Below are 15770 nucleotides of genomic sequence, written 5' to 3' on the forward strand. Positions count from 1 at the left end.
AGCAAATTACGCACTCAAAATGTTATGAGCGTAGGTTAATGGGTTTCGACTCAGTTTTGAGTTTAAACCCCCATTCAGTGGGGTTTGAAGCTAAAATGCTTCTTCAATATGAAAAAAAAAGTAAATTATGCACTTAAAATTTTACGAGCGTTTAAACCCCTTTCAGCTGGGTTTGAAGGTAAAAAATACCTCTTTAATATTAAAAACAAAGCAAATTATACACTCAAAATTTTATGAGTGTAGTCAAAGGGGTTTTGAGTTTAAATTACGCACTCAAAATGCTATGAGAGTTGCCAAAAGTGGGTTTTGATTTTAAACCCCCTTTCAGCGGGGTTTGATGCTAAAAAAATACCTCTTTAATATAAAAAAGCAAATTACACAGTAAAATTATTTGAGCTTAGCCAAGCCAATTATGGGGGTTTTGAGTTTAAACTCCTCTCCTACAGATGGCTTTTCTTAAAAGTTTAAAACCCTCTCCAGATGGTTTTTGAGCTTAAAATCCCACTACTGAGAGTTTTGAGGTGGAAAACTTCTATCTTCAATATTATTGTAAAGCAAACTACAGTTGCCAAATTCTAAGACCGTAGCTAAATGGGGTTTTGAATAAAGAAAAAAAAAACAACTCCTGATATTTTTTAGTTTAAAATCCACAACAGATGATTTTAACGATAAATTTCCCTTTTCGATATAAAATCTAAAGCAAACTACAGTCACCTAATTCCAAGAGCGTATTCAAGAGAGATTACACATTTCTACCAGTGGCCGGGCTCCAAAAAAGTGCATTGAATAGTCATCTGCCGAAATTGAAAAACACTAAATGTGGCTCAACAAAGATGGCTAAGACAGATTTTAGGAGTCAGTTATAGAGATCGGGTCTAAATCAAGGATATCCTATGCAGAATTGGGAGTCGACACCTTAGTAAGGTTGTGACAGAGTGTCGCATGAGGTTTGCGGGACATGTTTTACGACAAAATAAAGTTTTAGATGACATGAAGTGAAGATGACATTTTAGTAGCCTACAACTTGGCGCCAGTAAGGATGTAAGAATAGCATTTTAGGTTTTTGAAATAAAACTTTTTAATAGCAGGAAAATTTACAGTAGATACCTCAGAATATTCATTTTGTTGGCTTTCAATACCAGAAATGGTGCGCTCCCCCAGACCCCATTGCTGTCAATGGCGGGGAATCTACAATTTTTCCACGAACTCTATATATTAATAAGTAAAAGATTTTGTACACAAATTGCGTTATTTCTTCATACCCCCCCCCCTTTTTTTTTTCCTTCTCCAGATCTGCCCTTGTTTCCGTCTTCACGACTACATTGCACCCACCCCCCCTTTTTTTTTCTGAATATAGATCTTATATAATCTAGAATATAGATAGATCTATCACTTAGACTTAAGCTCGGGAACCGCCCAACAGCCTAGATCAGACGAGAAGAAGCATTTAGAGCGGTAGTTTAGGTATCTCTTTCAATCGTGACTGATGCAAAATTATTATTTTGTAATTTTTTAAGGAATCACCGTCTCTGCCTTCCACTCAACTCAACTGTAGACAGACTATATATAACTTGAACTTTAGATCTAGAATCTAGTCTTCAGTTAGCCTACCCGGTATGTTTGCCTCTCTCTATCTATCTAGTCTCTCCGAGTCTCTCTTTCGCTCTCTTATACGAATCTAGGTTTAGATCTAGACTATATAGATCTGTACTGTGTAGTAAGTAAACAATAAACATCTATTCTAAATTAGTTTAGATCTAGATCTATCTACGACCCTACATCATGTCAGTACATCTAGTAGTTGTAGTAGATTAGGCTAATCATTAGCTGTGTCAAGTGTGTCACTGTGTGAAGTGTGTGTGTGTCTAACTGAACTAAGCTAAGAGTCTTTAAAGAGTTCCAAGTTCAGTAAGAAGAGTAATCAGTAAGAGTAAGAGTCTAGAATAGTCATCAATAGTCTAGAATGAGTCTAGATCTAAATCTAAATTAGGCTAATTAGACTAATTAGTAGATAGTAGATTAGAAATAATTAGATTTAGATATCTATATTTAATTATTTACAATAATAATAATATGGTTCATATTATACTAGACTTACTTACTAGACTAGATTTTTCTAGATTCTAGATCTATCGACTATATTATACAATAATACAATATGAATATATTAATTATTTAATATAATATAAAATATATATATATATATATAGTAGTTTATTTAATTCGGACATTACATGAATTCGGACATTCGCTGTTTTTGTGATCATTAAATAATTATTTTAATAATTATCATATAAAGCACGCTGTATAATGTGCTTGTCCATTTTCCAATGATTCTGACCCAATTTCCTTCCATTTAGCTGTCTTTTTATGTAAGAAAAACGAATTTCAAATTTGTTAGTTAGGTTGTTGTTTTTTCCTATGTTACCCGGATGACTTTTCTCTTCCTAGGGTTAAGACTATATTTTTTGATTGATTGGCTAAGTCTATACTAATGAGCCCAGCAATATTTATTCTGTTGTTGGAGATGATTTATTTGATTCATAAGCCAAGTTGTTTGATTCCATAAAAAAAAAATTAATAGGGTGTCCGAATTAAATTACAATTTTCTTACCAAAATTTATTTTGGACAGCCAGTTTTGGACATCAGTAAAAATGATCTTATATTATAATTGTTCGTTTGTTGTTGTTTTTTTAATAGATAATAAATGGGCAAATGTTTGGAGTGAGCTTGGTACATTGATCTAGATTTATAGAGAGAGAATATACAGGACTCAGGCAAGAATGGCTATCCTAACATGTACTATACTACAAAAGATCATCTGACATCTGTATTAGAAATTTATTAAATTAATAAACAAAAAACACAAACATTCAACACACATCTAATCATGCAAACATACAATAAGTCTAAAAGTCAGTGCAGAAGTCAGTATCCCAGTGACCTAATTTTGATAGAATAAGTGTGTTCATATTTTTATTTTTTGTGTTCGTATTTATGCATCATTTCAAAACATCTTAATGATTTAATGTGAGGGGCTATGCCTGGGGATCTTAAAATTTAGTTAATGTTAATATAGAATTAAAATCTGAGTTTATTGATGCCTATATATAGAGACTGTCCGAAATAAATTATGGTGCCGGAATGAAATAATGTGGGTCAAAATTTGTCCGAATTAAAATAAAACACATGGCCTCTTTGACCTTAAATATAATAACAAATATAGGTTAGTCATCCTTATTCTCCTTAAACTAAAGAAGATTTTGATACTTCATTTTCTTTTCTCTGTCGAACCATTGTCAAATAATGTGCTGTCAAAGTCAAACTTTCAAATTTCGGCCTATAGGTGTCTGAATAGCATTTATTTTTTAAACTACTCTAGATCTATATATTATAATATATTTATATATATTATATATAGATTTATATTAGATTATTACCTATATACACTAGTACCTAGTAATATACAGTGGTTTTATTTAAATTTATTATTAATTTAAAATTATTAGATGTAGATCTAGTAGTTAAAAGTTCGGCAGTCCATCATTGAGTACCGAAACAAAAAAGCACTGTATATATAATAATGATATATATATATATATATATATATATATATATATATATATATATATTGTTGTAATCCTGCCTTGCACCAGTGCTTGAGGTGCGCACTAGCGCACTGTTGAACGAAAACAGGACGACACTAGAAGAGAGAGAATAACAGTGCATCAGGGATTGTGTAGAGTCTGAATGTTTGGGAAACTAAGAGGCCAACTTTTGTGCTGCCTGAAGGTTGTAGTAGGGACCCGGAGCAAAGCGGGGAAGGCTGTCGTTGGTCCACATTCGGGTTAAGTAGCAAAGGACTGGTATACTTAGTAGTAAGACTCTGAGGAAGCTAAAGGATGTTATGTGTTTACCCTAGTGAATAAACATAACTATTATTTCCTGTTAAACTGTGTTGAGTTGCATGCCTTTTCGTTGAGTGCCTAACCTAAAGTTACAACAATATATATCATTGGCAGACATTGGCCTCCTTCAGTCATGAAACGACTATGGTTCATCTCAAACACTTTTTCATATAGCTGTAGAGCCCTATTTTGAAGAGACACTCCCGTCCACATATATTGCATGTCAAGGTGGCTTTCGCTTTGGTGGTAGAGGAGCTGGCCATTTTCCGTGTGGCATACTTTTCTTCAAGATTAAGGTCCATGTTTTCTCGCTTTCTATAGCTTTCTTAGTCAGCGTCTCTCTCCAACTAGTGCGGTCTAGATAAAAATATAATAAAGATTATTAATAGGCCTATTATTACTTATATAAAATGTATATATACAGGTATGTATATATACATGTAAATTTCCCTCTTACGAATAAGTTAAGTGCTGCCCCCGCAATTTAACGTTTGAATTTTTATAGCTTCGTAATGGTTAGTCCTAGGAAAAAACTACAAACATCTATAAACTCGTCATCCATTTGTCAATAAAAATAGCTATATTGTTTTGTTACGCTACACATAGTTACAATAAAATATGATGTTGAAGAGGGTCAGGTCAATGAGGTCCAGCGCTAACATTAACGAACACCATTCTCCGCTCTGTACACTAACGAACACTATCTGTACACTAACGAGCACTTCCTGTTATTGTATTTAAAAATAATATTATCTTCAATTTTTTAATTTTAATATCAATTTCTTTTTACACCAACTCAAGACCGACAGATTAGTGTTACTTTTCCCTCTTTTAATTGCTCCCTTCTCTGCTAAACCCCCAACTTTACAAAGGGACATATACTGTGACCTACCTAGATCTAGTTGACACCCCCCCCCACCAAAAAAAAACCAACAACAACAACTGTGCAACCCCGTGCGTTTAGCCCGCTCACTCCACTCAGTGAATGTGACCTAATTTGGTACCTGATTGATCAATAATTGTCCCTCCCACTACTTTTTTTTTTTTCTGGTACTGTGTTGACGATACCATGCTAGGTACCTACCTAGGCTGGTCAATCAATAATTAGAGTGACAAGGAGTGAAAAGAGAGAGAGAGAGGGAGCAGGATTGTGCCACTCATGAAAACATTATTTTTTTCATCACATTATACCCAACTCTACCCCTCATTACCACTATGTTTAGCGATATTCCCTTTCTTTTTACTCATTCACACCGCACTTGATTTAACATCTAAAACAAAAGCAAAATTAAGTAAGAAAATGTTAGACTTCTACAAAAGAAATCAAAGAAATTTCCATTTCAGGGCCTTGAGTTACATCCTTTGATATGCACTTTCAACATTAAAATAGCGTTCGTTAGTGTCATTGATATTAGCAAATGAATGTTATGGAACACCCCATGTTTACTCAAAGACTATGACGTGTGTGTTTTTACGGTACGTTACGTTTTGACGTCGCCGTTTTGGCGCGAGATATAATTTGACGATATTTTAATAAGCATGCAGTGTTTATAACGTATTTATTTCACTCTACCCTAATATTGTATGTATAGTATGAATTCTAACACCGTCCAGCAAATTGTTTTTTTTTAATAAATATAAAGGTTTTGCTTATTTCATGAATATAGGCCTATAATAAGTCAGATTCCTGAATGGTAACTACATGCTATCCCCTCCCCTTTATTTATATGTGAGTTCTGCTAATTGCACTGGATGACATTTTTCGATTTCTTTCCAAAAGACAATCTTTTTATTTGACGTTGGTGTAATACTTTCATATAACAAAAACCATGTTAACATCTAAAGCTTTATTACGCTGAATGACGACAATAACTCCACACATAGTAAAGATCAAGACACGGAAAGTGGTCAGTACAAACTCTGATGTGAATCCACCAATGTAAACAAACACTAGGGGTGACAATAGATAGAAACAAATTCACGACACTAAGATACTTTGAAAAGATATATTTTGAGAAATTGGGTAGGGGTGATTTGGGTGACACATCTCGCATTGACGAATGAACAAATGAAGACAAGACCAGCACCGAGCACTGGTCGTTGGTGTCATGCGTCTAGCTATCATCTCCTTGGGACTGGTCATTACCTGTGACACCCATCCCGTCCCCTCTCCTCTGGGCATATTTCACTGCTTGTATATACTCCTTCCTCCACCCCTTCCCTCTCTCACGCGTAAGACGATAATCTGTTTCTAGCACTCCACTTGACATCCCTAGGTGCGAATTTATAATCCTTAATCTTAAATTCTGAGAGCGGCCCGAAGTCTATCCCTCTCTTTCAATCTCTTCGCCCCTATGTCTTTATAAGCTCACGTAGTTTGGACCATTCACTAATCATTTTTTCCAGCACGCTGACAGATCAATCAACATCCCCGATAAAAAGAAATAATGTCACAATCTCCAAATCAAATTTACAAATCCCGATTCACTAACACAATAGAAAACTATTCTCAATCCTCAGTCAAGAAATCCAAAAATCATAACTAAATTTTCATATATACATACTAGTCAAGGTCATTTATGCCCAACAGCATGAACAAAAATCACCCTATTTTGTATGAAGTATGGATGGCAGCCTGGTGTTGTGTAATATTAGAGATTTAACAATAATTACATAACAAACTTAAATACCAAAAATAGCGGAAAAAAAATATTTCTTCTTCTGTACGTGAAAAATATGTGCATATGCATAATTCTTTTTAAAGAAATATTACAATGAACATGCATAATGTATTTCGCGCCAAAACGGCTGTGCCAAAACGTCCTGCTTCTGTGTTTTTAGGCCTATTTAGAAGCATTTTAGATAGTTCATGTTTAGCTGATACTTAAATTTCTAAAAAAAATCTCCTTCATCCCGGACCTACCCTCCTAGAAGACAAAAAATGGCATCGTCCTACCAGTGCTCTTTGAATCTGTGTAAAACCCTTGTTATTCAGAGTAAACGAAACTAAATGTGTCTGAACTATTAATAAAAACAATAGACTAGTTTCGTCATAGCTATCAAAATAGAGGTTCATTTTAACAAAGATTGTGGGGTGTTCGTTAATGTCAGAAAATAGGGGGTGTTCCCTTGATAAAAATTTCTCTCTCTCTTTATATAAATGTATTTTGATACTATGATCTAGATTTAGTAATAATAGTGTTAATCTAATCTAGATCAAGACCAGTGTTTCACACACTGTGTTCCACAGAACCTTAGTGTTTCACAAGGACAGAATAGGTGTTGCACGAACTACTGGAAGAACTAACTATCTTAGTAATTATTGGGCCTATGCCTCTTTATTTTTTCCGCCTCATCCCATGAATTAATCTCCAAGTAATTGCAGGAAATTGCGGGAAATACTGCATTCCTCACTAATCTTCAGACTCGAAGACAAGTCTTATTATTATTATAATTGCAGGAAAACAAAAAGATTTTTAATTGTTTTTGTTTTTAAATAAATTCTAGATCTATAACATCAATATGAACTTTGAAAACTGAACTGATTTAGATTCTGAATCTAATTTAAAACAAAGATGCAATTAAAGATCAATTATTAAATGCTTTCTTATCAAGTTTTTCTGGAGAGCACCACAGTATTTTTAAAAAAGTTATTGTTTTTTACTTAAGCTATAAGAACCTATTTTTGCGAAGCAGGATTTTGTTATGTTGCAAAAAAGTCAAAGCATAGGAAACAGGTTTGACACATCATCAGCTATCAGAATTCAGATTTATATCATATTTATATTTCCCCCACCCCCTAGAGGGGCGACTTCAGTCAAGTACTATTTCTTTCCCTTGTTTGGGATACCAAACAAAATAATTTATTGCCAATAGTTAATCAACTAATTGGTTAATTTTTGTTTATTGATTCTTGTGTTGTCAGGTAAAAGAAATAATTGTGCAAAATTTCAGCTTGATCTGAGATTGGGTTTGGGTAAAATCATGTATACAAACTTTTTTACCAGACAGAGTGAGTTGATCTAAGCTTTGTAAAAATCTAATTGAAAAAATCTTTTTTTTAAATAAAGAGGAATAACTCCATCCTTAAACTATCTACCAATAATGTACAAGTTTTTTCTCTTATTCAATATCAAAGAAAATGATTAATTACCAAAAATTAATTGACTGATTGAGCATTTTTGTTTATTGATTTATGTTTTTTTAGGTACAATAAATAATTGTTTAAAGTTTCAACTTGATAGGAGAATGAATGAGGGGGGAAATAGCATTAACAATTATTTAACTGGACTAAACCCAACAAATTTAGCCATGTATGTGAATACGAAAGTATTAGCTTCCCTTGTTGCTATTAAACAAAATAATTAACAGTAATTATTTGTCTAATTGGTTACTTTTTTTTATTGATTTATGTCTTGTCTATGTCAATGAATAATTGTGCAAAGTTTCAACTTGATCTGGTCATCATTGAATATGTTTGTTTGTAAAATGTTTTACATGTTTCGGATGTTCCTTCAGAGTTGAAGATAGTTTACTTCCCAGTCCAAACCTCCTGCAGGATGATGGGGGATGGGAACGGGCAGGCTTTGAATCCTGGACCATCGATAAATCCAAACGACAGTCCAGAGTGCAAACCGCACGGCCAGGCAGCCATCCTAATAATACCTTATAGATATATTAATAGTATAGGGGGTGAAATGATTATTATTTAAGTTATCCAGTCAGAAAAACTGGCTTTTAGCAAAAAAGTTATTTTAATTTTATACAATTTTCATCGTTCTGCAAACCCCCTATGGTCGTCTCAGAGTCCATGGACCACAGTTTAAAAACCACTGCTTTCACACACCTATAATTAAAAATTAAATACTGCAAATAAAATTTAAGGAAGAGTGATAACTATTGTCGGTGACTCATCAGCAATAAACTTTTTTTTTTTAATTTCAATGAACTGTATTGTGATAGAAATTTTGATGGATCTGATAGTCTCGAGTTGCAGGCCATGTCGTGTTTTGATGGACTCTAAAGTCTTGAATTGTAGGTCATGCCATGTTTTGATGGGCCTGATAGTCTCGAGACCATGCCATCTTTTGATGGCATGATAGTCCCGAGTTGCAGGCCATGTCATGTTTTGAGCATCCATTAAACATTTTTAGCATTTTTGTACTTTTGATACAGTTCTAAATAATTATTAAAAAAAAAACAACTTATGAATACATGATTCTCTTGTTTGTTTTATAGGTCTTTCATTGGATGACACCTGTCAAAGCTTGGCGCTAAGCATTATAACAAGAATGGTGTCCCATTTATCAGCCATTGTATTTCCAGCCATAATTATTTACAGTGTTGTTCCAGGCTCAAGTATGCCAATGTTTATAGATATCTATAGAACATTTTTAGTTTGAAATGTTTAAAATGAATACTGCTTGCTGAGACAGCAAAAATAATGTTATAACTATCTACATTTATTCTAACAGTTATTTAATCACTATACAAAAGGGAATAGATATTATATTTTTTAATACTTTTTTAGCTATTACTTGTATTAAAACAAAATACATATATATTTGTTATCTATGTGCCACTGTTGTTTTGTTTTAACTCGTGATGATTGAGCATGATAGGTAATAATATAGTTCAGACAAACATTTTATGTGGTGGACCACATTGAAGATGTTATTGGAAGCTGCTTAAATCTTGATATCTTGTCTTAAGATTATTAGAAAATATACATTATTGATTATAAATATAACCATGTTTCTGACATTTCAAAAAGATGTTGTTTTTTTTTTATTTTATAAAGTACCAAATATAAATAAAGGACATCAATACTAATTAATGGAATATTATGTTCATTTTGCTTTGCTTAGACTTAAAAGGACCTTTCATAAACTTGGATAGAAATAAAATTTGACTATGAAATAAACATTATACAGTTTCCTTTAATTTTTGGATTTTTCTTCCTCCAGGTCTATTTTCATGGCATCCCACCTTAATGTCTATAGCGGTAAGAGTGTATTTGTTTTATTCTGCTTCACTGTATCTTTTTCTAGTTTTCTTTTTATCATGACCAGTATTGTTTAGTAGGACTGGTATATTGATTAGGTGTTTATGACAGATGCTTGCAAATAATTGTACGTAAAAATGATGTTTTTTTTTATTCTACAATACTAGTTTTCACTGCTGACACTGGAAGGAATTATAATATTTTCCCAAAATTCATCCCTCTTTCCAAACATGAGCAGAGCTTCCAAAGCATCCATTCATTATTTGGTTATGGGCAGTGCTGTTACCTGCGCTCTTGTTGGTATGGATAGTCATTTAACATTGTAGTTAAAAATTAAAGTATCAATTAAAACCTATATCCAGCACATTTATTTACTAATTTTTTAAAAAACTACTTCTAAGATGATCTCTCATTATGGTCAACTGGTGAAGAAATAGGGTGCATTTCTATAGTATTGTTATAATACAGCTGGAGTTTGTACTATAAATTTAGTATTTTTAGACATTGCGAAATTTTTTAAATACAACTGATGGCTTGGTCTTCCAGCACATTGTAATAAGTGAAGGTGAAAATACATAAACCAAAAAAACAATATACACACCAAGGCTTAGATAAATAGATGATGTGGAAACAAACATAAGGAAGCTAGTAATTCAAGTTTAAAGGTTGTGATTCAACCTTTCTTGGGCTCGAGAACCACATATATGATAGATGTGTTTGTCACATTACAATTTTATTGACCATTGGCCTCACAAAACTAATTTTATCTGCCACATGAATCTTCTATAATAAAAATGAAATGTTAATATTTCTTAATATGTCTTTGATATGTGAGTACCATATTTTTTATAAAATAAAAAAAATTGTACACAAAAACTTTAATTTATTAGGGGCATTAAAACAAAAATGCTTTTATATAGCTCATTTTTTATGCTTATAGCATCCTCATTGTGCTATGTATGGGTGTAGCCAGGATTTTTTTTGGGAGGGGATTTGTTATCTCCCACCCCACCCCGCGAAAAAAATATTTATATGTATGTGTGTGTGTACATAATCTTTATTACATTCTGACACTTCATTCTTTCGTAAGACGTTTATTGTGCCCTAGAATAGGTTCTTCCTGGAGTTAGTGGAAAAATTGTTCACTCCCCACAATTGCCAGCAAGGGGGTCTGGGGGAGCGCTTGGAGCTCCTTCAGTGCGGTGCCCTGCGCCAAGCACTATTTCTGGTATTGAAAGCCAACAAAAAGCATATTCTGAGGTATCTACAGTGCATTTTCCTGCTATTAAAAAGTTATATTTCAAAAACCTAATTCTTATTGACTTAGACCCTCCCGCGCCATTCAGCGCATTTGCCGTCAAGCTGTTTTTACAAAAATCTGTCACTGGTAATGTCTGCAGCCTCTTCCCATGAATGTGTGGCACCAAGTTGTACTAGGATGTCATCACTACTCCTATTGTGTATAATTCATTTTGTTGGAGAACATGTCCCACAAACTTCATGTGACGCTCTGTCACAATCTTACTAAGGGATCGACTCCCAGTTCGGCATAGGATTTCCTTGATTTAGACCCGATCTCTATTACTAACTCCTAAAATCTGTCTTAGCTATCTTTGTTGAGCCACATTAAGTGTTTTTCAATTTCGGCAGATAACTATTCACTGCTCTTTATTAATGGAGCCCTGTCACTGGTAGAAATGTGTAACCTCTCTTGAATATGCTCTTAGAATTAGGTGACTGTAGTTTGTTTTAGATTATCAAAATCATCTATTGGGGGTTTTAAACTAAAAATTCTCTGGAGTTGTTTTTTTTTTTTTAAATTCAAAACCCCATTTAGCTACCGTCATAGAATTTGGTAACTGTAGTTTGCTTTAGAATAATATTGAAGATAGAGGTTTTCCACCTCAAAATGCTCTGTAGTGGGATTTTAAACTCAAAACCATCTGGATGGGTTTTAAACTTTAACTTTTTTTTTGTAGGAGAGGGGTTTTAACTCAAAACCCCCAATTGGCTTGGCTACGCTCAAATAATTTTAGTGTGTAATTTGCTTTTTTTATATTGAAGAGGTATTTTTTTAGCATCAAACTCCTCTGAAGGGGAGTTAACTCAAAACCCCTTTTTACAATGCTGATAGCATTTTGCTTTTTTTTTACATTGAAGATATATTTCTTAGCTTCAAACCCAGCTGGCGGGGGGTTTAAACTCAAAACCCCTTTTGCTACGCTCATAGATTTTAGAGTGTGTAATTTGCTTTTTTTTTTATATTGAAGAGGTATTTTTTAGCTTCAAACTCCACTAGAGGGGAGTTTAAACTCAAAACCCCTTGACTACACTCATAGAATTTGGAGTGTATAATTTGCTTTGTTTTTAATATTGAAGAGGTATTTTTTTACCTTCAAACTCTACTGAAAGGGGGGGGGGGGTTAAACTCAAAACCCCTTTGGCTAGGCTCTTAGAATTTGGGTGTGTAATTTGCTTTTTTTTATATTGAAGAGGGGGTTTATCGTAAATTTTGGAGGGGATTTTAAAATCAAAATCTTCCATAGCTGTGCTCTTGGAATTTGAGGATTGTCATTTGCATTTTTTTTTTTAATAGAAGAGGGGGATTTAACTGCAAAAACCCCTGGTAGGGGGTTTTAAACTCAAAACCCCCTTGGCTGTGCTGGGGCAAGTGATGGTTTAGTATTAAAATCTCACCTAAAATAAACAAAATCGAAGCAAAAAGTCAGTCACTAAATTCTGACCGGGGGGGGGGGGGGGGGAATTTTCATTTCAACCCCCCCAAGCTACGCCCATGGTGCTATGTTCCAAACTCTTTTGTGGCCATTTGAGGAAAAGGGTACCTGGAAGAAGGTTTTTGATGCTGCCTTTAGGTGCTCAGTAAACACAATTAGAGCCCCCTTCATTGGTAGCCAAGGGGTCAAAGCCTCTCTGTCACACATCCCAAAATACTTTTATTTATTGCAGTAGCTTGCTTCTGACAACTCATACACTTGAGACCCAAACAATCTGTCCAATTATAGACAGTTGCAGATGGAAAAAAAGAGAAATCAATTTCCAGATGCCAATCGCTTTGTTTGCATCAGATATGACAAAGTAATAATAATGGTTTTACATGGTCCTGTGAAATATGCACTCTTCCTTAACTTTGAACTTGAAGACTATGCCTCATTATTATTTTTTAATATGCATGTTTCTTTGTGTGCATAGGTAAATATATACAGTAAGACACATGGGTATGTTGGCAATGTGTTATAAATGTTCTTTCTGTCTTTAGGTTTTTATGTGATCTACCTTAACAAAGAAAATGCTGGAAAGTCTCATTTAACATCTTGGCATGGGCTTCTAGGGGCCATAACTGTTGGTTATGCTTGTTTACAGTCAACTGGTGGATCACTTGCTAAATATTACAATTATACAAAGCGTTTTTTAAATGTAAGTTATTCTTTAGAATGAATGACTGGCTACGTTGAATTTTGTCAACCATAGATTTGAATGTAATGTATAGGGTGAGTTGCTGCTAGGAATGAGTCTGAAAATTGCAATTGAAGAAATAAACAAAAATTGGAAATCAGTTTACATTATTTATAGTTTAGTGATCTGCTTGATTGCTTATGTATCCAGTTTTAATTAGCTGGTTGTTTGTCTCAAAGTGAACGTAACACAATCCCTAATAAAGCTAAAAAGATGCATTTTTATTTCACTGTGCTGACAAAGTATGAATGTTAAGATATTCAAACTACTCAGTGTAATACACATATTATTTTTTGCCACAAAGTTATAGTATTGATGCAAGATAAAAACATATTAAAAAATAAAAATACATTTACTCTTTGCAGGTGAAGCTGGCAGACTTGAAGTTGTATCATGCCACATCAGCTGTCCTGCTTTACATTTTGATCAGTGTTACAATGCTCCTATCCCTACAGACATCCTGGGCACTAAATAGTATACCCAATCTTCTCTGGTACGCATGCTTTGCCTGTATCTGTACTTCTACTCTAGTGGTGCTGCTGCACATTACTTCTACATATCTGCCAAGTAAACAGCAAGCAAAGCCTTGAAGATGTCATATTAAATTAAAAGTAAACAGTTTTAAAAATTGTATGAGGAGAAAGCATTTAATAAAGTTTTGTTTTTTGTTGTTGTTTTTTTTTGCTTAATTTTTGTCTCACTTGTTATGAACTTTGTTTAAATACTCTAGTGTTGACATAGTGTAAAATGTTTATTTTATTATGTACATTCATTTTTTTTTAATGCAATGTATGATGTCCAGATTTTATGTAACTGTACTTCTATGTAATTAAACACAGTGTGATGACATATGACTTATAGAATTATTTTTTTAAACAAAGTCTTGCAAATGAAAACTTACAAGAATCGAACATTTTCAAAATTGAAAGCAGTTTATTTCTATAAATACATATTAATTGTTTTGTTCTATTCTATTTATTATACATATAATGCATATTGGTATCATTACTATGAACAAATTCATTAAATTATAAACATTTTATGTTGACATTTGTTAATTTTTGTATTATTATTATTATTTATTGTTTTTATTATTTATCATTTAAATTTTGATTTCTAAATATTGTAAATTATTGTTTTAGTTTCTACTTAATCCTTTAACCCTGTTGAACAAAGGCCTGTAATGGCTCATAAAATAGATGAAGGGTAAATCTGTAGCATACCACAGAAAAAGTGTTTTGGAATTATAGTCTCAAGGAAATCGATTTTTTGGTGTACATTTTGATCACTGTTACAATGCTCAGTGAGCAGAGGAATTTAGTAGATTCTCACAAGGAAAGGTTAGTTCTGCTGGGAATTTTAACATTGGTATTTTATTGCATTTTTCTGTTAATTAAATGGAAAACAAAATGTTAACCACCTATCACTGAAAACTTTGACAAATTTAAGTCTGTTTAGCTAATATGATTACTGGAAGTATAGTAAAAAAAGCAGCATGTTATAAATGTCAGTATCTGTAATTAAAATTTGAAAATCTCAGTTTTAGCAATCGGAAATAAAAAAAAAAAATTATCAAAATCTTAAATCCTGGTAATTAAGTCATCAGTAATAAACAAACCTCATTTGGTCACCTACTTGATACAAATATTTAACAGTTTCTTAACCATTAAAAAAAATACCCTAAGGGTGCATTTTTAACATTGCTGATAAGACAAGTTAAGTCTGACTGTTAAAACTAAAAATAAAATAAATAAAATCTTAAATGCTGGTACAAAAAAAATCACTAGCAACAAAACGATTTTAACCATTAATATACAACATCCCAAGGGGATCTATTTTTAACATTTCACCATTGCAGAGAAGATACAAGTCACTGATAACAACAACAGACACAAGAACTCTTATTAAATTAAATGTGATGTAAACTTCATATGTAATGTTTGAGTAAAGCAGGAATTTAAGCTATCATTGTAATGTTTTGTTATGTGTAATGAACAAAAGTTGACTTACAGAATTATTAGTATTAATATGGCAAATTTAGTTTATCAGACTGATTTTATGTCTAATTTTCTATATATCTTCAATCATAAGCCTGTCTTCTTGAAAGGAGCCATTAATATGTACAAAATGTACATGCTTAAAGGAAGAAACGCTAGCTGCCATTTTCATATGCCCAGCATAGGCAGCTTATTGTTGGTCTCTTTATTTTCTATAACAACTTGAATTCACCTCATAGAATGCTGTATTAATGTGACTCTAGAGCCCTATTCTGGACAGATATTCCCCTCCACAAGTTTCACTCTTAGTTAGGCCTTCAGCTCAACACAACACATATAACTCAAGTACTTGACAAGAGTTCCAAATAATCTGATAATTTAATGAG

At 33.1% G+C, this 15770-nt stretch overlaps 1 protein-coding gene across 6 annotated transcripts in view; it reads left to right on the forward strand.

Annotated features, from left to right (window-relative positions):
* The window catches only part of LOC106052495 (transmembrane reductase CYB561D2-like), a 37155-nt gene extending 22726 nt beyond the window's left edge, over positions 1-14429 (forward strand). The window contains exons 1-6 of one of the 6 annotated variants that reach the window (XM_056025550.1): positions 1443-1464; positions 9148-9267; positions 9876-9913; positions 10081-10213; positions 13191-13348; positions 13753-14429. In XM_056025550.1, coding sequence (XP_055881525.1) covers positions 9201-9267; positions 9876-9913; positions 10081-10213; positions 13191-13348; positions 13753-13977 — 621 coding nt within the window. In that variant the 5' untranslated portion in view covers positions 1443-1464; positions 9148-9200 and the 3' untranslated portion in view covers positions 13978-14429. The other 5 variants (XM_056025545.1, XM_056025546.1, XM_056025547.1 and 2 more) reach the window with 5 other exon arrangements.
* The last annotated feature ends 1341 nt before the right edge of the window (positions 14430-15770 follow it).

Source organism: Biomphalaria glabrata, chromosome 4 (genome assembly GCF_947242115.1).
Source record: "Biomphalaria glabrata chromosome 4, xgBioGlab47.1, whole genome shotgun sequence".
Classification (NCBI taxonomy): domain Eukaryota; kingdom Metazoa; phylum Mollusca; class Gastropoda; family Planorbidae; genus Biomphalaria; species Biomphalaria glabrata.